General features: G+C 35.2%; 2 protein-coding genes across 3 annotated transcripts in view; one reads left to right on the plus strand and one right to left on the minus strand.

Moving 5' to 3' along the window:
* The window catches only part of LOC134854429 (uncharacterized), a 227,818-nt gene that overhangs the window by 125,720 nt on the left and 81,270 nt on the right, over positions 1-20,828 (minus strand). The gene's annotated exons all lie outside the window — the stretch shown is intronic.
* On the plus strand, positions 279-13,076 carry LOC134854181 (eukaryotic translation initiation factor 4E-like). 2 transcript variants are annotated; one of them, XR_010164397.1, is made up of 7 exons: positions 279-561; positions 3,597-3,785; positions 3,877-4,026; positions 4,951-5,077; positions 5,517-5,571; positions 10,862-11,414; positions 11,702-13,076. XR_010164397.1 is itself a non-coding variant. In XM_063870330.1 (6 exons), exons 1-6 carry the CDS (start codon positions 294-296, stop codon positions 10,919-10,921), a joined length of 849 nt encoding a protein of 282 aa, XP_063726400.1. In that variant the 5' UTR covers positions 279-293; the 3' UTR covers positions 10,922-13,076. The 2 variants fall into 2 exon arrangements, 1 of the variants encoding a protein (XP_063726400.1); XM_063870330.1 differs by having other exon boundaries at positions 10,862-13,076.

Below are 20,828 nucleotides of genomic sequence, written 5' to 3' on the forward strand. Positions count from 1 at the left end.
GGTTCGTGGACCAAGTGAACAATCTCCCACCTAAATCAATTTAGGAGGAGATTGTTCATTGATTCAAAGCATTCTTTTTCAGCCAATCAGATTTGAGCGTAGTACATTTAGGCCTTACTGCTCGAATTGACCATTTAATTAAAAGGGTAAATTGTTCATTTGGTCTATTTAAGGGGAGATTGTTCACATGTTCCTGGTTCTTGCAATTTACATATTGGGTGTTAGCATTAACTTTATGCGATTAATGCATTTATTTGGTGTGCTGTTGGTTTCAGATATAGTATAGTATAAAAATGACAACTGGTGTCCATTTGAGGTCAGATACAAATACAACAACAAACATCACAACACGAAACAGCAACAACAACACTAACATAGACATGATCATGTCCTCCTCAAACACGAACAGCAATGAGAACCTAAACTCCCCCTCAGCCCCCTCCCCCTCCTCCCAACACCAGGCCACAGCAGGTGCAATGAACAACAACAGCAGTAACAGTGCGAGCCATAGTCCCCCCTCCAATATACCAGGTGCTTTATCATCCTCCAACTCCGCCAACGGTTAGTCGCCATTACATAGTTTGAAGATGCTAGGCCAACAAGCCGAAGAGCCAAGAAGCCGAAAATACTATTACGATTCCAAAAAGCGCAAAATTAATATTGTTATGCAACATAACAACAGATTGGCACTGTTGTTATGCAATTGTTACGTATTTTTTAAATGTAATTTGCGTTATTGTGATGTAATTTTGGCTTCAAGGTATTGCGGTTTTTTGCATATCGGCAAATTTGAAGGACTCTCGGTCATTTCTTTCTTTATCGACATGAAATTATTTGGCGCTCATCCGATTGCAAAAATCTTAGATATTATAGATGTTTGCTGTTCAAAACGGTGTCAGAATAATAAGAAGACCGCTGTTAAGACGTCAAACGTTTTTGACGAGACTTTATGACGACGCTACACGCAATAATCCAAACTTTTTTCTAAGAAATATGAACCGCTTATGAATTCGAACAATTTATTTTAATTTTTTTTTACGCTCATTTGTCTCATGTCATGTCTTAATGTTCTGTCGTCGTATTTGCCTAGCGTCGTTCAAAGCATGTTCGTTGCCTATGTATTTCAAATTTTTAAGGTTTAATGAACGAAGTGATTTATCACTTATCAAGTGTCGATGAATGAAGCGAAGATGATGTTTTTATTTTTTTTATCAGGAAAAGTCTCAAAATTATATATGATTTTTCGCGGTTTGATTTTTTTGGAAGTTCAAACTCCTCAAAGAGGAAGCAAACAAACTCCTCTACCGAAAGTGTCAAGGTCACGAAAAACGTGATCGACTTGTAATTTCGATAGTGGATTTAAATATTCAGAATTCCCAGCGGAATGATAAAAAAAACTACTGACGCAGTTTTCACTAATTGGGCTAGGTTTTTGAGAAAGAATCAATCATGGAAGATGATCGAAATTCTCATGTCTTTAACGTGATATATGTCTCCGAAATTCAAAATGTGAAAGTTGCTCAAAACAATCATTTTCGGTTTGTTTGAGTTCATTGACACTTAACTATTTACTGGATTTGTTTTGACGACTATCATTTTGTTAATCAAACGTACGATTTGTTAGACTTGTTTAAGGCAGCATATTTTTTTGTTGCAGCTATGAACTGGGAAGTAACTTGGCATTCTGATGTGCTCTTGCTTTTTCCTTTTCTCCAAGCTTAATCAGATACTTAAAGAAAGATACATCCAATGCGACTGAGTGATAAAGCGTCGGTGAACGACTTCAGACTCTTATATAGGTCGTGATGATTTTTTTCAGGAAAAGTCATGAAATGCTTTAATATTTCACACTGGTGCATGCATACATTTATGTATTTATGATTGCCCCTAGCTATATGTGCATTTTTTGAGATCAATTCAAGTTCATTTGCTAGAAGGCAGGCAGAATTCGCTTCCCGATTACTAGAGAGGAAATAGAGCGAAAAAAGGTGATCTATTTCTTGTTTCGAAAGTGGAAATTAATTCTTAGATTTTGCTGCGGAATAAAAACTTTTCCTAGCGCTCAAGTTTTTTCAATTGGGTTAGTTTTATCGGAAAAGTGTCAATGAAAAAATTGTTCTTGTAACATCAAGAGTTTTTAGACCTTATATTTTTTTTCTTTGAATTTCGAAACATGAAGTTTTTCCAAAAATCAAGTCCGTTTTTTTCTTTCAATACGTTCATTGAGTCTTTTCCAACTGTCTGTTGGCTATGTCATTACGCTTGCGATTAGCAAGCGTTATCAAATCGGATTATAGACTTTTTGGGTTAAAGACTTGTTAAACAGAATCACTTGGTATCTTGTTTCATAATGAATTCAAATTTCTAAGCGTCTCCGCCACACTTAGTCTGGAGGTAACGAATACGCCTGGGATGGCAAAAGTCCTGGTTTCGAGTCTTACAAGGATTTGTCTTTTTTTCAAATGGGAAATATTTGTCGTATAAATATTTGACTGCTTACGTTTTGTCGGCTTAGTTGCCACATCTTAGATTTTTTTTTGCTTTATTCAATTTTCATTGTAGTTGATTTTTATTTTTCATTTACTCCTGCAATTTTGTTTCCACCAGCCTTGACTTCGTATAGTTTCCTTTTTTACACTAGCGATCAGCTTAGTGCATTATTACGAACCTTCTTTTTTTCTAACCTAACTCGCAAATAAAAGTGTTCATTGAAAGTGTTAAAATTATTGGAAATTTCCTTGTAGCATTGGAAATTGCATAGCATTTGTTCGCTGCTTTTCTGTTATCTTTGGTGTTAGTGGCTCTCTTTTTCTTTTCTGTCTGCTAGCTTGCAATGCTATTTTTGTGGTGTCGCAAGTAACGCGAAGCTCCGCTTCGCCTCTATGTATCATTATCAAAACCCTTTCAGTCGTGATTTGAGCAATATTTGAAAAATTCTGAAAACATTTCTCAGAGTCAATGAACGGAATGATACAAATATATAGTTTGTGTTGTTTTTAAAGGAAAAATGCTTGAGAATTAATCCTGTCCAATTTTTTTTCGCATGTTTTTAATTTATTTTCAAGTTAATTCAAATTCATATGCTGAAAGGAAGGTAAATTACACTCTCCAATTACGCAAGTTCCAATGGCGCTAAAATTATCAAAATAAAAAAAATCATTTTCTGTTTCCTTGAGGCCAATGACACTTTTTCTCTAACTGTCGGTTGGCTATATATGTTTTTAATATAGCTTGAATAAAATATGTTCATTTTTGTATTGTGTCAAGCATTTCTTTAAAAAAAAACAGGTTGGATGTAGGAAGAATTTTCACAATGGATTAGTAATGCTATGTAGACTTACTATTCGCATTGAAGTGTTTTTTTTTAATTCAGATGTACCTTTTGTACCATTCAGTAATTTTGTTATTCAGTTTCTTAAAACTGCTCAACGAACATCTAGAGTCCTCATTAAAGTTGTTCATATCATCAGGTCAAGCTCATCTTGTTGGAAGAGAAATGAGTGAAAAACAATAACAAGGTCGAAAAGTGCGGAACTACTCGATATTCGTTTGTGCACTGGAGTGGCGTGTGTTAAATATGTAATGTTGTGGTGTAGGTCCCACCTCGGACGATTCTCTGCGCCATCCCCTGGAGAATGTATGGGTGTTGTGGTTCCTGCAGGGTGGGGGTCAGAGTGCCAATGGGAAGTGGGAGGACAACCTGAAGATAGTGCACAAGTTCTCCACCGTCGAGGACTTCTGGTCACTCTTCAACCACATCAAGCCAGCTTCACAACTCGCTAAAGGTCAGTGACCTTCAAGCAGTCACACTAACTCAGTGACAGTGTTAGTTAACATTGCGTTAAGTTATTATCCTGTGTTGTGTGTTATGTGTAGGCTGTGACTACTGCCTGTTCAAGGAGGGCATCATCCCCAAGTGGGAGGACGAGCACAACAGGACGGGGGGCAGGTGGGTGATGCCCATTCCCAAGAACCTCAAGGAGGAGGTGGACAAGTACTGGCTCGAGACACTCCTCTGTCTCATCGGTCAGTACACTGTACTCTTTGATGCTATGTGTATAAATCAGTCGAAAGTCCTGAAGAGCTATGCCATAATTATCTAACAATTACGTAATAGTTACGTAAATCAAGGATATTTAACACCAATGCCTTATATCCTCTGCCCATTTTCGACTGGTTTTTAAACCATCTTTCCCCTCATTGTCAGAATTTATTTCATCCTTATTGGCGTAAGCTGTATTATAACTAAACAGAACGGGGAACCGGACAGAAAGCGAACTGCTGTCTCCTTTTATTTGGATGTATTTACTCAGCTGTAGCTGCTAGCTAAATAACGATTGGGAACCTAGCTCATATTAGAGCAGGTACGATTCTTCTCGGTTTAAAATTCCAATAATATTTCAACTTTCAAAGTGCACCCTTGAATACATGATAAGGGTGCCAAATAATAATTGATGATGGTATGAATATTTCCATTGGAGCAATTAGCTATTTCGAGTGAATTAATTCGCATGTAGCCTTGAAATACACATTAATTAATGACTTCAACGTCAATACATATCTGCCTCTCTTGTGGAAAATTCAGTGTATCGAGGCTTGCCATGATGTGTACCCGATGCTTGAGGGCGCCCTAAGATGCTTCCTAAGCAGTGATAATAGTGAATCTCCATGAAGAATTGCGTAGCTCTATTCCGGTTCCTTCCGTAGTTGGATCTTAAACTTTGGGTGGTCTTTCCCCGCATGTGAACAGATTTATTATTCATACATAACATCACAATATTACGCGTTTAACCTTAAACTTTAATAATTCGTAAATTAACTATATAAAAAAGTTTGAATGGGGGGGTGGGGTTGAACTGTCATGATTAACTGAGTGTCGCGTGTCTTTTTGCATAGAAGTGGTGGCTATCTTTGTTAATTGTGTGTGTAATAAATGTGTGTGTGCTCTAGGGGAGGCGTTTGAGGATGAGGCGGGGTTGCTGGTGAATGGGTGTGTGGTCAGTGTGCGGCCTAGGGGGGACCGAGTGTCGATCTGGGTGGGACACAAGACAGAGGAACTACTAGTCACCCAGATAGGGTAAGACAACACAGCACAGCAAAATCCACAGGAGAAAGGAAACATTGAAGAAATGTTAATTCTACGGCTCTTTTCCAGTACCCTACGTGGATTTTTTGGTGAAACCGTTCTGGACTGGAAAAAAGCAATTTTTTTTTGGCTCTTTCCCAGTTCCTTGCTTCTCACGTTTTGCCTAAGAGAGCTTTATAAAGTCCTTTTTGCTGTTACCATACGCAATTATAAAAAAAACATGGTCAATTACAATAAAACAATCAGCATGGTCAATTTGAACAATTTTTTTTAAGTTTCAAACAGTCGTTTTTTACACATTATATTCATAAGCAGTTATGGTTATTTTACGCTTAATGAATTGATATCAGAAAATGTTGATTACATCATAAATGGTTACACTTTTTGTAGTCGGTCACTATAATGTGTGGGTTGTGTTGTTCTGTTTCAGAAGGAAAATCAAAGAACGTCTGAAGCTGAAGCAATCCACAGTGCTCAACTTCCAGGTAAGAACAGAAGACTAAACACGGACGCATTAGACAACCGCGCATTCATACTCGTCAGGGATTCGACCCTCTGCCGACCCAAAGGGTCCCCCCTTTGATACTTTTTTTAGAAATCCATTTTTGGCCGACCGACCCTAAAATTTTTCTAAAGGCGCCTTGGGCGCCAATATATACTAACTTTGAGGGGGAGCGCGCGCCAAAAAAACGCGATTTTTTTGTCAAATTTTTTCAAAAATTGCCCAAAAACGGCCCTTTTGACTGTTTTTTTTCAAAAATTTGCCTGCGGCACAGAAACTTTAGCCAAAGTAGGGGCAAAACAGTGCTTTGGGAGAGCTCGAAAAATCAATTTGGTCTACCTAAAAAAAAAAAAGGTCGTCAAAATTTTGAAAATTTTTTTGAAAATCCGCCCCCCCTCGAGAAAATCCTAGATCCGCCCCTGCTCGTCAGTATTTAGAGAAATACTGTATGAACCAATCAGAATCGAGATAAGACATAAATGATCCAAAATAAATCATAATATTTATTAATTTCTTCTTTGTCTCGATTCTGATTGGTTGAAACAGTATTTGTCTAAATACTGACTTGCCTGAATACGCGGTTGTCTAAATACTGCTACGTAACCACGAAACACATTCAGCTTACTTGCTAAATCATTCTCTATACAAGCCCCCTTCCCTCACGAAAATCTCCTCTCAATCAATAGCGAAAATTTACAAGACCCTAGTATTCGTCCACTTTTTAGTAAGTCATGTCAATTTTAAAAGAAAGAAATAATTTTTTCATTCAAAATCATTTCATTCAAAACAAACAATCATCAATAATTTTGCTCTTACAATTAAGATTAAGACCATTTATCCACGGGGGAAAGGACCAACAAAAGAGCTGTACAGCTCATCACGGCGAACCGCTGTTGTGCCCCTGTTTAAGAACTACATGCAATTTTTTTGGTTATTTTTCTGGGCTGGTTAATGTTGCTTCTTCACCCTCAAGCAACGAGGACGGATCATGGTGGACCGCGAACATCCGACCTTTCGATTGAGAGGCGGAGACGTAACCACTTCACCACCGCTCTTACAATAATTTACGATAATTTTGCTCGTACTTGCCAATTTGATGGTATGGAGGACATTTCAACCTTGTGTCTGAAAGAATCGTTGGCATGTCCTTCGCGTAGTTTTCTAGCAAGCATTATACTTCAGTAGAGATAAATTTATATGCTTTTTTCTGCTCGGATTGCTTTTTCGGTTTCTGGTGCTTCAGGATTTCTGGTAGTTCCAGCAGCTACAGCTGTAAGGATTAGTTATACGCAAATATTATTGAGATTACACAGTGAAGTAACAGATCACTTCATTATCATGATGTAGTTTTTCTCTCACTAATCAATCTGTTTTGTCCTTGAACTTTAAAACGAACAGATGGCAGGGCCTTACTTTCTAGTTATTGTTCCGACCATTGAGAATTGGGAAGAAATTTGAATTGAAGTTCGGGTGTGTTTGTTATTTTCTTAGGGTTTTCGACTCAAAATTCGGTAACAAAAATCAAGGGCGGATCTAGGGTTTTCTCGAGGGGGATATTCAAAAAATGTTGTTGACCTTTTTCTGGGCCAAACAAATTGATTATCCGAGCGCTCCCAGAGCCCTATAAAAATCCTATTTTGACAATTTTTTGCGCCACAGGCAGATTTAAAAAAAAAACAAGTACAAAAGCCGGTTTTGAGCACTTATGGGAAAAGGTTGACCAAAAAATTGCCTTTTCTCGTCGCAGGATCCTCTTCAAAGTTGGCATATATTGGCGCCTTTAGAAAAATTTAGAGTTGGTTGGCCGAAAGTGGATGTCATAAAAAAATCTAAGCGTTGACCCTTTGGTTGGTGAGGGGGTCGAATCCCTGAGCGAGTAGGCCTCATGACCTCATAAAGACTAAAAAATTTTCCTTCAAGTTGTGTAAAATTTATTCGTATTCGGCGGTAAATTGTTTTGCGACTTTTTTAGCGAGTTCTTGGCAATAAAATGTTTTCAAAAAACAATCAGCAATTTCTATAAAACAAAAAATGTTTTTTGATTGTTTTCATGATTTTGGTTCATTTTCAAGACAACTATTGGCGATGTTGTCTGTTTCACAACTCTATGCGTTCGTTTTATTTTCTCATCACAATGTGCACAACAAATGACAGTTTCACAAAAAAATGTAGTTTTTTTTGTGAATGTGGTCGGAACATAGTGCTACTTGCACCGAAATGGCTATCCTTGTACTGTTTGTCATTGTCATCATTCATCGTTGCTTTACATCTTCGTCAGTGCCGAAATATGAGTTTCTCCGAAGTTTGTTTTTTCAGATAGCTTATCGTCTGATGAAGAATCTCGATTTGACAAGGTTAATTTTTATCGCTTGCTGTATTTTGTCCGGGTTATCAACAGGTTCTGAAATTTTTTTCGGAAAAACTTGCATTGTCGGCCTATTGCTTGTCTGCTTGTGTTTTGTCGGCTTAGTTGACACATAACCGATTTTTATTGTTCTGTAAGCCCTTATCCCTGTAATTGAAAGTATCGATGATTTTCTCCACTTATCTAAAAATTACTAGCCCTGGCTTTGCTTAATTTTATTTTTTTTTACTTGAAATTTGAGTCGGCCTATATGGATTGGGCTTATTTTGTATTGGCTTAGTCAACTTATTTTGTGCCGTTTGAAGGGCAAACAGTGTTTATTTTGAATTAATACGTTTGTGTTGCAAAAACTCAGTTATATTTTTTTTGGCTCAACGGTTGTGTACCCATTTATTGCCGGATTAGTGGCCGATAGTTAATAGTAAAAGCGTCTTCAATGCTGGTATTTGCGTTACCGACTGTTTTTCTGAAACTGAATTTTTCGTTTATTCCGTCTTTGTTTAAGAGTCGATGAACCTAGTTCAGTTTCTTACATAGGTCGTGATGATTTTTTTTTCAGGAAGTCTTAAAATATGATCGGGTCAAATTGATTTTTTGCGGTTTCAACTTTTTTTTTCAAGTTCAGTTCATTTCCTTTGTTAAAAAGAAAACAAACTCTAATATCGATTAGCATACGTGTTAAGGTCCACGACAAACGTTGAATGTTGAAATTTTTCAAAAAAGGCAGCGTTTTTTTTTCTGTTTACTTGCGTTCATAGATTCTTTTCCAACTGTTTATTGGCTATGTTTGCTTGCTTGCAATGCTATGCCTGCGTTGCATCTCAGGTGATGGCATTTCCGCGTTTATATCATAAGTGTTTGCGTTCGTCACTTTTTGTTTCATGGATTTTAAAGGGAATTCGTAACTTTTTGTTTCGCCCTGATACGGGCAGTCTCGTTTGTGTGATAAATGGTTGTGATATATTTCATAAAACAGTTTTTGTTTCGATTTGGCTATTTTATTTAGCGTTAGCTTTATTCGCTGATTTTTTTAAAGCAGTATCATTTTGCCTGGTTATCGATTTGGCTTCAAAGCAAAAATGGGATAATGAATGCGCATGAAGTTACCATAGTTAAACGCGTCCGTAATGTGGTAGGTTATGAATGAATCCGGCTGGAACATATTTTTCATTTTTTTTGAAAATCTTGTCAATGTTTAACCCAAAATATTTTGTTCACGTTGGTGGGCAACCGGAACATCAAGTTTTTGGCCTGATATGAGCAGTCTTTTTACTATTTGATTGTAGCTCGAAGAAATGTTATTCAAGAAGCAGAAGGAGTGGTTTAGGCAATTAGTTTTTAAATTCAGATTTTTAAATTCAGATTTTTTTATTTGTTAAAAGGAAGGAAAACTCCACTATCGAACCGCAATAGTGTAAAGCTCATAAAAACGTAATCGACTTCTAATATCGAAAGTTCAATTTGAGTTTCATATTTCCCAGCGGAATGACTGGCCTTCTTATTGATCCAATTTTCTCAAATTCGTTTAATTATGAGAAAAGTTCCAATCATAAATTGTTCAAGAAATTCAAAGAGCTTTAAGGGCATCTATTTTTTTTTGAAATTTGTACTTTGAGCTATTTTTCGAAAAGTGTTTTTTTTGTTTACTTGAGTTCATTGACTCTTTTCCAATTGTCTGTCTGTTATTTTTAATGATATCTTGTAGTTACTGTCAAAGAAGAGTAGGCTTGTCGATCCTAACTTAGCAAGTTTGTTTCGCTTGAAATTGTACAATGAACGAAGTGAAGACTCTTGCTTAGGTTTTGCCCTCCAACTGGAAGGCAATGTGCACTATCCAAAATCTCTTCCATTGATCCAGTTTTCTCAAATTGGGCTAATTGCATCAGAAACTTATCAATCACTAAAAATGCTATTTTTATGTAGCAGAAATGATGCGAAGCTCGGCTTTCCCTGTGTATTTTTGTGGCACAATTGTTTAGAGTCGATGAAAGCAGTTAATACTCTTATATAGGTCTTGACTTTTTTCAGGAAAAATCTTACAATTTGTTCAGGCTAAAATTTGAATTTTTGGAGTTTGACTTGTGATCTTTTGAAGTTCACCTCGTTTCTTTTGTTAAAAGGAAGGAAAGCTCCATTTTCGGACCGCACGGTCACGAAAACCGAGATCGACTTCTAATTTCGAAAGCTACTCAGCGAAATCAAAAATTACTTATTGATCCAGTTTTCTCAAAATTGGGTTAATTTATCAATAAAAGTCGATCATAATTTTTTTCTAGAATTTTGATTCCATTTTTTCTTCAAAATTCGAAGAGATTTAAAAAAAAAAACAAGTCAGTATTTTTTGTTTGCTTGTGTTCACTGACTCTTGTCCAATTGCCTGATCGCCATGTTTTATATCAGAACTTAAATTTTTTCCGATTTTGTTCAAACACGGTAGACTAGAGGGATAAAATTTATGTGTATGCCCGAAAATCATCGTAAAATATGATTGGCTGATATATGTCCTTGTTCCCGAAAAATCACAGTGCCTGAATAAAACAGGCTAAGAAACTATGAGCATATATCAGCCAATCCTATTTTACGATGACATTCGGGCATAAATAAGTTTTATCCCTCTAGTCTCCCGTGTTTGAACAAAATCAAAAAGCATTTAAGTTCTCATATAAAACATGGCGATCAGGCAGTTGGACAAGAGTTAGTGAACACAAGCAAACAGAAAAAAAGTGAATTGTTCGAATTTCAAAAAGAAAAAAATGAAGAGGTAACTTTCGGGGCTACTAAAGAAGTCGAGTGGCTAGTGGTATGTCAAGTTGTGCCAAATCGGTATGGCAAATTGGTATGGTATGAGTCGTAGGAAATACGCAGTTAAGTTTGACTGTTCTGTATTTGAAGTAGACTGATGTTTTAGGCGCATGACGATGCAATCACGAGAAACAACAGTGTAACCAAGAACATGTATCAAGTATAACTGACGAAGAGGAGAGAAAAACAACCGAACAGGACAGAACAGAACAGACGAGAACAACAGAAACAGAAAAAAAGGCAAAGAGAATAATAGCTAAACCCCTTCGCTTTCACTGCAACACAGCTACCAACCACGCAACAACAAAACGCCACTCCCATTAATACTACAACTCAACTCAAATACACTTCAACGCTCAACAAACAAACTTCTTGAAATGAAATAGTAGTATTATCAACAGACACGACAACAGCTCAAATATCCTGACATGAGAAACGAATAAAATACATTCGACTAAACTGGACGAAACTAGACAGACATATTTTAAATCTCTACTGCTGCAGTTAATTGATCGACCAATTCCGCAAGCGAAGTGGACTTAGCAGATGAAGAGCAACACGCCATTACACAATATTCACTTCCAAAACTCTTCTCATTTCATGTTATCGACCAACTAGCCTTCTGAATCGGCAGCCAGTCACTTATTCGAGTACAAAAGGTATTACTGATAGTTGTGAAGCCACTACCAGTTATTTATTATAACCACATTACTTTTATTGGGGTAAAAAATCACGACTGAAGGATTAACTTTCAAATTCATCTCCATTTGGTTATCTGGGCTTAAGGCTCGGGTCTGTTCAAGGAGTCATATTTCCTGAGTTACACTTTTATAGTGAGGCAATTAGGCTATTTGTTTGAAGTCATACTCAATTTTGTGCAAAATTATTCCATCTTTTTTTGGTACTATGTTGGTTCTTTCTACTGGAAATGTTGGTAAGATTTCAGGTGGACATCATTTGCTGTAGTGCGCCGTTTTCTGCAGCCTTTTGCCAAGCTAAACAGAAGCGTAATACAATTTAATGGCCTCGATAAGTCATCACAAAAAACGCCACCTCGAACACAGAAATGAGCAATGGAGTTTTGAGTACGCATTTTGAGCTGCAAGAAAAAACTGCCTTGTCTTGCAAATAATTTCGTTGAACTCTTTGAAGTAGTTTCTTTATAGTTTCTGTGAAGTAAGATATTTAATATAGTACAGTTTTTTGAAACTCGATGTCTTATTTTTGTCGAGTTTTTGGAAGGTGCTTATTAATGACCATTAATTGATATTGCGACCATTGTGACCATAAGCGGCCATTGACGAAGTTGTTTTGAACTTGCAGTTAACTGTTTTTTTTTAGCTGAAGCTTTATTTGGCCGTGTGCTAAACTAAACGTCTGTTATTGGCTGTAATTATTTTAATTTTTAATCAGCATTTCATTAATGGTGGGCGACTATCGTGTTGTTTACTCTTGTATTAATAATACAGGCTGATATTATTAACTTGAATGGTGTCGGAGTACAAATGGATAGTTATTGTCAATATTTGTCTGTTCTGTCTGGTTTTAGGCGTTTAATTGTGAATTGAATTGATAATTAATGGATAATGAATTGAATTAACTTGAATCAACATTCGTCTGCAGGTTCGGTCTCGTCTCGTCTTGTGTCAAGCGCCAATTTTGTGTAGTACTTTTGTGCGTTTTCTATTAGACTTATTTTTGATATATTTCAGTTATTTTGACTCATTTCTATTTAAAATTGTCGTAAAATAATACGTCAAGCCTCATACGAAGTTATTTTTAAATATTTCTGACCTGTTTCATTGCTGATAAGATTAACTAAAATAGCTTTTTCAGAATTCTTCTGCAAAAAACGTAAGATTTCAGTAAATTTGGCATTTTCAATGGCTAGTAGTTTAATGAAGACGTCAATGAAACAGAATTCGTTTGGGTCAAAATGTAATCATCGGCACTTGATAATAAAATTTTGAAATATAGGCAGGCCTTTAAATCTCTAGTAGAAAAGATATTGTTTTAGTGGCTTTAATATGTCAAGTGTCCATGGTTAGAATAATTACCCTAGCGTTATAATTCTCTGAAGTGAGTTGAATGTGTTTTGTCTTCCTCGTGAAATTATATCATTCGGAATAAAATCAAGAAAAGGCACTGATAAGTATTTTTTCTGTCTGCTTCGATACTCTTCTGCTCGTGAACTATTATGCTGTTTGTTCATTCATTATAAGAATAGAAGCAGCGCTGTGTTTACTGTACTGTATTGAGTATTTATTTCGAAGTAATAGATACACTGGGTCCACATTTGAATTGTGAATATTTTTACTAAATTTATTTTTGATGTCCGCCCCACTTCCATTTTGATAGCGTAATGTCGAGGTGTTTCCGCAGAATGCGAATCTGAGATAGACCTAAAAACCAGAAGATCCGGTTGCTCTGATAATAGCATAAATGGTGCCGACCTGACACTGTCAGTTATCATGAAATAAAAAAATGAGAAAAGATTCATTTTTTTGTGAAGTTGGCTGTTTTTTTTTGGAAGAAGGGTGCGTAAGTGGTTGGTCACAGTTGATTAACGAAGTCACACATTGCAACGAAGTCGGACCATTTTTTGTCGGCTGTGATTTTGATACGCACGCATTTTTCTCAATTTGGTGTTTTCGCTCCATTACAAGACCTTTTTCCAATACACCCCTAACATTGGTCGCGCATTGCACCATTGTTTTTTTTTGAGAAATGAGTTTGTTTGCAGGTTATATGCCTTAAAATAGCTGGGGAGCATTAATTTTTTTGCTTAAGTTCAAGCCGAAGATCTTTTCAATCTTTGAATAACCTAGTTCATAGCATAGGCAATTCCTAAGTCAGAAGGTTTTTTTGAGGTTTCACTGGATTCATTTAAATTTTTGAAAACTGTTTTTTCAAGGTTCTTAATGTTTGTTTGTTTTTGCTTCGTTTTTGAATCCCATTTTTCTTAACTTTTTTGTTATTACATTTTGAAACCTTAAGAAATTTGGAAGTTGCTTCATTAGTGAATCTTAGCACCTTTGAGACTCCTTCCCTTTTAGCCTAGAGCTAACGCGATTGCCTATGTACCCTAAGGTCTGCGGTTTGAGTCCCGGCAGGTCCTTGTTTTTTCAGAATGCACGAAACTGAATTTTTTTCTGGAGAAAATGAATCATCAGATTTTTGTTTGTCTGCTGTTATTTTATCGGCTTATTCGCCACATCGTGGAATTTTCGTGTACTGTCAGCTATTTTATTGTAAATGTAAGTTTTTATTTTTACTCCTGTAATTGATAAAGTTAGTTGCTAAGATGTATGCGGCCTAAGTGGTTGCAGTTTGTTTTATCGGCTTAGTTACCTCAATTCTTGAAAACTTCAAGTAGTTTGTGTTGCAAGATAAAACTTAATTTCTCAAAATTTTTCATACAATATATTATGGCTTTTGTTTTTGGCTCAATGAGCGTCTACCAAGTGGTTGTCGGCTCAGTTAGCGCTCGGTTATAACTAAAAGCTTATTCAATTCTCGTGGTTGTGTGTTTCGTCTGTTTTTCTAAAATTATATCACTTTGTGTCTCATTTTCTATTTGCTAGCTTGCAATGCTGCGCTTGAGTTGTATCGCAAGTGATGCAAAGCTCCGCTTGGTCTCTGTATAAAAATTGATTCGATTATTTCTATCTGTGATTGCATTATTGAGATATGTTGAAATCATAATTAAGGTATCTTCAATTTGTCATTTATAGGGTGCAATTGATTGGTGTCGGCTGTATGAAGCTCTTCGTTTTTGTCTCCAGATTAGTGAAGTGCAATTTTTTTGTGCAACTAAGTTTTAAATTTGTTTTTCATCATTTTTGGGCACATTTTTTTAAAGATTGATTCGGACTAGCCTACATATTAGGTTTGCCATAGCATCATTCTCTTGTAAGGCGGTTCTGCAAATGTAAAAGAGAATGAAAAAGTCAGTTACCATGTTTTTGTTTGTGTTGAAGCGATAAGTTAATTCGCACTCGTTTATGCTGGATTGTTTTGATTATTACACTAGCGCGCTTGTGGGCGTTAGTGTTTAGTACGAACCTTCTTTTCTCCAACCTAGCTCACAAGTAAGAGTGTTCATTATTTGGTGGCTGTTTTTGCTATAATCACGAGCATGGTGGCACTGTAGCATTGCAAATTTCTTAGCATCTGTTCTCGCTTTCTCTGTGGCTGGTGTTTGTGATCTGTTGAGCGTCTGTGGCTGAGTGGTTAGTGTTTGAGAATCATAATCTCTAGGTCGCAGATCGAATTCGAGACATCTTCATCGAGCTGATTTTTTTTCGTGTTCTCGTTAGTGTTTGCGAAATGCAGCTTCGCCTCTGTATAAATCCTGCATCTTGCATTTCAAATTTAAATTTCAAGCCGCGCTCAAAGAGTGCTATTCAAAAAGAATGTAAAAAAATTTAGGTGAAGAAAATTTTTCTTTTAGGCGATACAAAAATCAGATAAAGTCTCTGCAATGTTGAGCTGACTATATCTGAAAAAGTTCACTTGAATCAAATGATGGCATAATCGCTCACTCAAACATACCTCTCAAATTGACTGAAATAAGGAAAAATTCAGACCGCGTTTGCTCAAAATTAAGAATCTTTTTGAATTCCGAAATACGACCTTTAGAAGTTTAATGTGTTCCAAACTTGATCCTTCTACGAAGGCAATCAAGCGCAGCTAAGTTAGTTTTGAAAATATTTTTTCGATCGTCTGTCGACTGCTTGCATCAAATTCTACTTGCTTCGTATACAAAGCCGTATCAAGTTCAAACATTTAACAAGTTCAATCATTTTTTTAAAATTAAATTTCAATTTTTTTTAAATGGGGAAAGTCAACCAAGCAAATTGTATTGAAAAACAGTTGAGTTTAGATGCCACAATGTGAATGGTAATATATACTGTCGAGACTTGTATATAAACCTGAATAAGTCGGTTTCTTCTTCAAAATTTCTCAAAATTCCACATTCCTCTGTGATGTTTGAAAAAACTTTTTTTTTGCAGTCAAACTTTTATGTGAAATTATGATTTTGAGTTAAACTCTGAAAAAATAGTATAAAATGATAAGAAAAATCATCATTACTTTGAAAGAAGGATTTTAAAAATTTTTATGCGTTATTTGTGTTAAAAATATTCAACTATCAACCGGTGAGTTATACATAGTTTATAGTTTATATTCATCTAAATGAACTGATTCCTTCATTCTGATAATTTTTTCAAACTTGAAAGTACCTGAAATGCTTTACTGTTGTTGAACTTTCAGGGCAAATATTAATTGTGAAGTTTATTCTGGGTTGTGTCTGCTATATTTTTAGTGGTGGCATTTTTTCAGACAAAACAGGTTGGAAAGGTAATGCATTTGTTTAATTTCTCAAGAAAAATTCACAAGGCTGTACTTTTAAACTGTCCAAAATGTTAAATAAAATTCGGGAATAATGAAACTGTTTTCGATTATGCTTCTGCACTTATCAATTGGCAACAATTATTTCAATTTTAAATGTGAAAAAATTTGAAACATATATTGTGAAGCAAATTTATTCAGGCGCAAAATTATTTTTTCGCGGTTCGACTTCTGATTTCTTTTTAAGCTCGTTTTCAGTTTTAGGAAAGGCAAATTCCACTATCGAACAGCAAAAGTGTAAAGATCACAAAAAACATGACCGACTTATAGTTTCGAAAGTGGAATTTAAGTATCAGATTTCCCAGCAAAATTACGCTTTAAAACTCTTTTATTTGGTTTAATTTTATCAAAAAGTGTCAATCATAAATTGTTCTTGGAAAGCTTCTAAACCAGCTATTTTTTTCTTTTTAATTCGAAGGATGGGTTTTCAAAATTATGATTTTTTTCAATAATGCCTTATTAATTTTTTCAATTATGTCTTTGAATTTTTTCAATTAAAGGCAGCTTCAGATTTTATCAAAACCAAATACTCTGTTTTTTTCATTACTTATGCAGCACTTCATATTGAATAAACAAATAGCTCCTTTTTGCCACTTTAAATCAAAAAAAATTTGTAATAATTTAACCTAACTTAATGCCATTTTATGGTTGTTTTGTTATATTTAGTTGGTGATTAGTTTAAAGAAAGTAAAATGTTTTTCGCATAAAAAGTTTTTTCAATAGAAAGTTTTATCCGCGTTCATGGATAAAGTTTCTATTTACTGTTTTTTCTATTTAACGTTGACGTGCTATGAAAGTTGCTGATTGTTTCCTGGTCATAGTTACAATAAAATTCATGGCGGTTTAACATCTCTGTTTTTATCGTTTTTTTTTTGCTGTCGATTCATTGGAGTTTTTTTTCAGTCACCACTTATAAAATAACAGATCAAATAATTGACTGATCGCAGTCTGCATTTGTTTTTTTTGTTAATTCGGAAAAATACTGATCGTTTGGTTTTTGTTGGATGGGTTTTTACTTATATCAGTTTCACTTTTTACCCTTGCAATAAACAAAGGTATGACAATCGGTTTCTCAACTTTTTCCTCGTAAACAACTTTGTTCACAGTATCTCCAATTTTAATATCTCCGTTTTTAGCATAGTTACACGTTTAACAGCTGTAGTTTAAATGCTGGTCTGGAGCTACTGAAGTGATACTGAGTCTACAGCTGGAAATCATATTGGATATTAGTTGATTTTATTGTCGTGTTTCCTGAATTTGTCTAAATATTTGCGGAATGTTCCAGTCTGTAATTTTTTGGTAGATTTTTGAGATACTTTTTTTCATTTTCAAGCGTTTAAATTAGTAGTGGTTTCTTGGTTTGTATGTACGCCAAAATCACGTCTATAAGAAAAGAAATTGTTTCTGAAATTATCTGCTGATTTCAGTTTTATTTTTTTGGCGTGTTTTAGGTTATTCGGAATTTGATTCAAGTTGATGACATACCGTAATGTTTTAATATGTCATTTGTTCGAACGTTTTTTGCATTCGAAAGTTTTTTGCATTTACTTTTTTGAGTTTTTTTTTCAATTGTGTTCTTTCAAAATGATCTTAGTTCAAAGTAAATGACAAATAAGGCCTTTTCTTATCCCCAGCTGATCCTGTCAGATATGCAGGTTGTTTGGTTACCAGATTTCGAGCAAAATTTTTTAATTACATTTAGGAAGTTTCGGATCTCGATTTCTTGACCAAATTTTTTCCTTATCGTTTGCATCTATTGGTTATGAGGAAGAAATTAAAGAAGTTCATTTAGCCCAGATCCTTCTGATGTCTTAGGTAATTCATTTGCCAATGATTTCTTCAAAAATCAATTAATTTTTTCATTTTTTGTTTAGGACACATTGTTTTTTGATTTTTGGCATTTGATGTTTTTGGCATAACTGACTGATCGCAGTATATATCCAGTTTTTGACATCGTAGAAATCATGATAATTTGATTTATGGTGGGTAGTTCAAATTCAAATCAGTTTCACGTTTTATCCTTGCGATTAGCAAGGGTATTGCAATCGGGTTCTGGACTTTTGTTCCCGTAAACAATTTTGTTCACAGGGGCTCCAATTTTAAGATCTCCATTTTAAGCAAAATTGCTCATTTAACAGCTGTAGTTTACAAGCTGGTCCTAGAGATACTCAAGTGATACCTAATCTACAGCTAAAACATTAGATATTGCCAAATGTTTTGTCGCCTTGTTGATTTCCTTCCAACTTTTTCTGCTTACTTGCCGGGTATTCCATTCTGTATTTTTGGCAGATTTTTTAAAATACTTTTCTCCTTCATTTTCAACCATTTAAGAGTAGTTCATAGTCTCTTGGTTTTGTACACAACAAAAGTTTCTGTTGGAAAAAAATTTAGAATGAACAGCTGCGATTTGTTTTGAGTTAAGTTTTCAGTTTTTGGAGGCAGGTTTTTGATTTTTTTTTGTTGTAATAATGCGTTGATTTAGTTTTAGTTTCAATGAAATTGATGTGTCTTAGGTTTAAAAATTTCGCCAGAAATCGATTCCAATGGTGGCGTAGAGTGTTGTTTCAATATGACAAAATTTGTCTTCAATTTTTGAAAAAAAAACAACAATTTGAGTTAGAGTTTTTGAAAAGAAAATTAAAACTTTTTTAGACTTTCTGCAAGTTTTTTAGTGTCAATTGTTTGAAGTTTAATGGTCATTTTTTTGAAATTTCCATATATACAATAACAAGTTGGCGAGCGAAGTGTATAAGTATGGACCTCCTTTTCTAACCTACTTTGCAAAGAAAACTGTTCAGTAAAAAAATAAAACTGTTCACTTACTTGGTGGCATTTTTGCTAGAACCACGATCTGTTGCATTGGAAATTTCATAGAATCTGATCTCTACTTTGTTTGTGGGTAGTGTATGTGGTTTATTAAGCGTCCGCGGCTGGCTGGTTACTTCGTGCGACTCATCATCTCTAGGTCTCAGTTCGAGTCCGAGACGTAGCCGAATTAGTACTTATTCAAGTCTTATTTATACTTTTTTATTGCACTTTATAGAACTGCTTTTTGTCGTGTTCTCGCAAGTGTTTGCGACGCGAAGCTTCGCTTCTGTGTCAAAATTTTATTATTTTTTGATCTCGTTTTATACCAAATTACAGATAGGGCTTTTTCTTTTCCTCAACTGTTCGTTCGTTATATGCAGGTAGTACGGTTGCAAGATTTTAAAGAATTTTTTCAGACGACATGTAGTTTGACCAATTTTTTCCAGCTACTGGTTATAGGGAAGAAATGGATGAAGTTCATATATCGCGAATCCTTCCATTGTGTTTGATAATTGTTTCTCGCTATAAGATTTTTCTTGATTTTTTTGCCAACGATTTCTTTAACAGAATTCATTCAACCTTTGAGGCACAATATTTTTTGGCGTTTCATTTTGTATGGCAAGTGGTGCAGAGATCAGCCTAATATCTGTGGTTAAACAAGTGGTTTTTAAAGCGCTTTTTTGTAATACCTGAAATATATACGTTCCCTAACTCAAGTTTTGGGAGATATTTCATCTGCGACTTTTTTGTGAGGTTTTGGTTGTTTCAAAACTGCCAATTTGAGGTACTTTTTGTGCACAGAGTTTTTTCTGTTTTTGTTTAGTAAATGTGGTCATTTATCCGGCTGACAATTCAGTCCATGGTGAATTGAGGTAAAAGAATTAGTTCATTTTTTTTTTCAGAGACCAGTTTAAAATGAATTGAGGGTCAAAAACAATTTTTACATGTCACAAGATACGGTTAACAGGTCCCGCGTTGACTGGTTTAACTTTAGAAGCTAGATTCGTTTCTGTTCAGCGTGAAATAATATGGACCATGTGTTTCTGTATATCGGCTATTAACCATCACTGTTTGTCATCTCTGCTAGTCAAGAGTGCCCGAATTGCTTTAGAATTGCTTTGCGGGTTCAGTGATCTCAGACAATTGGCTTTAATGTTACCGTGTCTCTTTGTTTTTATCACTGGGCTCATTTAGTTTGGGCATCACTCCATGGCCAGCCACTGTTGTTATCGACTTTGCCTCTTATAACAGTCAACCACAATATCTTAAGAAAAGTTTCAGAAACTCAGGAAGAACTTCAAACTGAGTTCGTTTGAATGAAGAAAAAGAGCTCATCCGATTTTGTGGTTTATAAAAAGAAAGAGTATAATTAACGTGAGAGATATTGCGTTCTCACAACGCGTGAGCGACTAAAAAGCCCAGCTCAGGAACCATTCCAAATTGATTTGAGGCACGCTAATTGATCTAAATAGTGTTTTACCAAATCCGAAATATATTAATTTGTAATTTGCAATAGACGTGGATGAGGAGTTTTTCAAAAGATTTTTGAAACTTTTCGCAGGAAATCTTATAAAAACGTTTTTTTTTCTTCAAAATTGATTCCGGACACTTGAAGGGACAGTCGGAATATTCTGAGCTCTTCCCTGATACGAGCTGTATTGTTGCTATACAGTCTCAAATTTAGCTAAGGTTAGATGAAATTGAGTCATTCGTCTTTTCTACGATGAACGTTTTTTTTTACAGCACATGTATGTTGAACTAATTTGGTGAAGCATATTTCAATCTTCATCCTTTCAAGCATTCATCCTTTCATTTTGATTAAGCTTTTAAAAACATTTTTAATAACTCGTATA

The sequence above is a fragment of the Symsagittifera roscoffensis genome, chromosome 9 (assembly GCF_963678635.1).
Source record: "Symsagittifera roscoffensis chromosome 9, txSymRosc1.1, whole genome shotgun sequence".
Lineage (NCBI taxonomy): Eukaryota > Metazoa > Xenacoelomorpha > Acoela > Convolutidae > Symsagittifera > Symsagittifera roscoffensis.

Coding starts and splice junctions, on each gene's coding strand:
- LOC134854181 (XM_063870330.1), top strand. CDS start 294: ATGACAACTGGTGTCCATTTGAGGTCAGATACAAATACAACAACAAAC. Junction 3,786..3,876: donor AGCTTCACAACTCGCTAAAG/GTCAGTGACCTT, acceptor TGTTATGTGTAG/GCTGTGACTACTGCCTGTTC. Junction 5,572..10,861: donor CCACAGTGCTCAACTTCCAG/GTAAGAACAGAA, acceptor CTGATGTTTTAG/GCGCATGACGATGCAATCAC.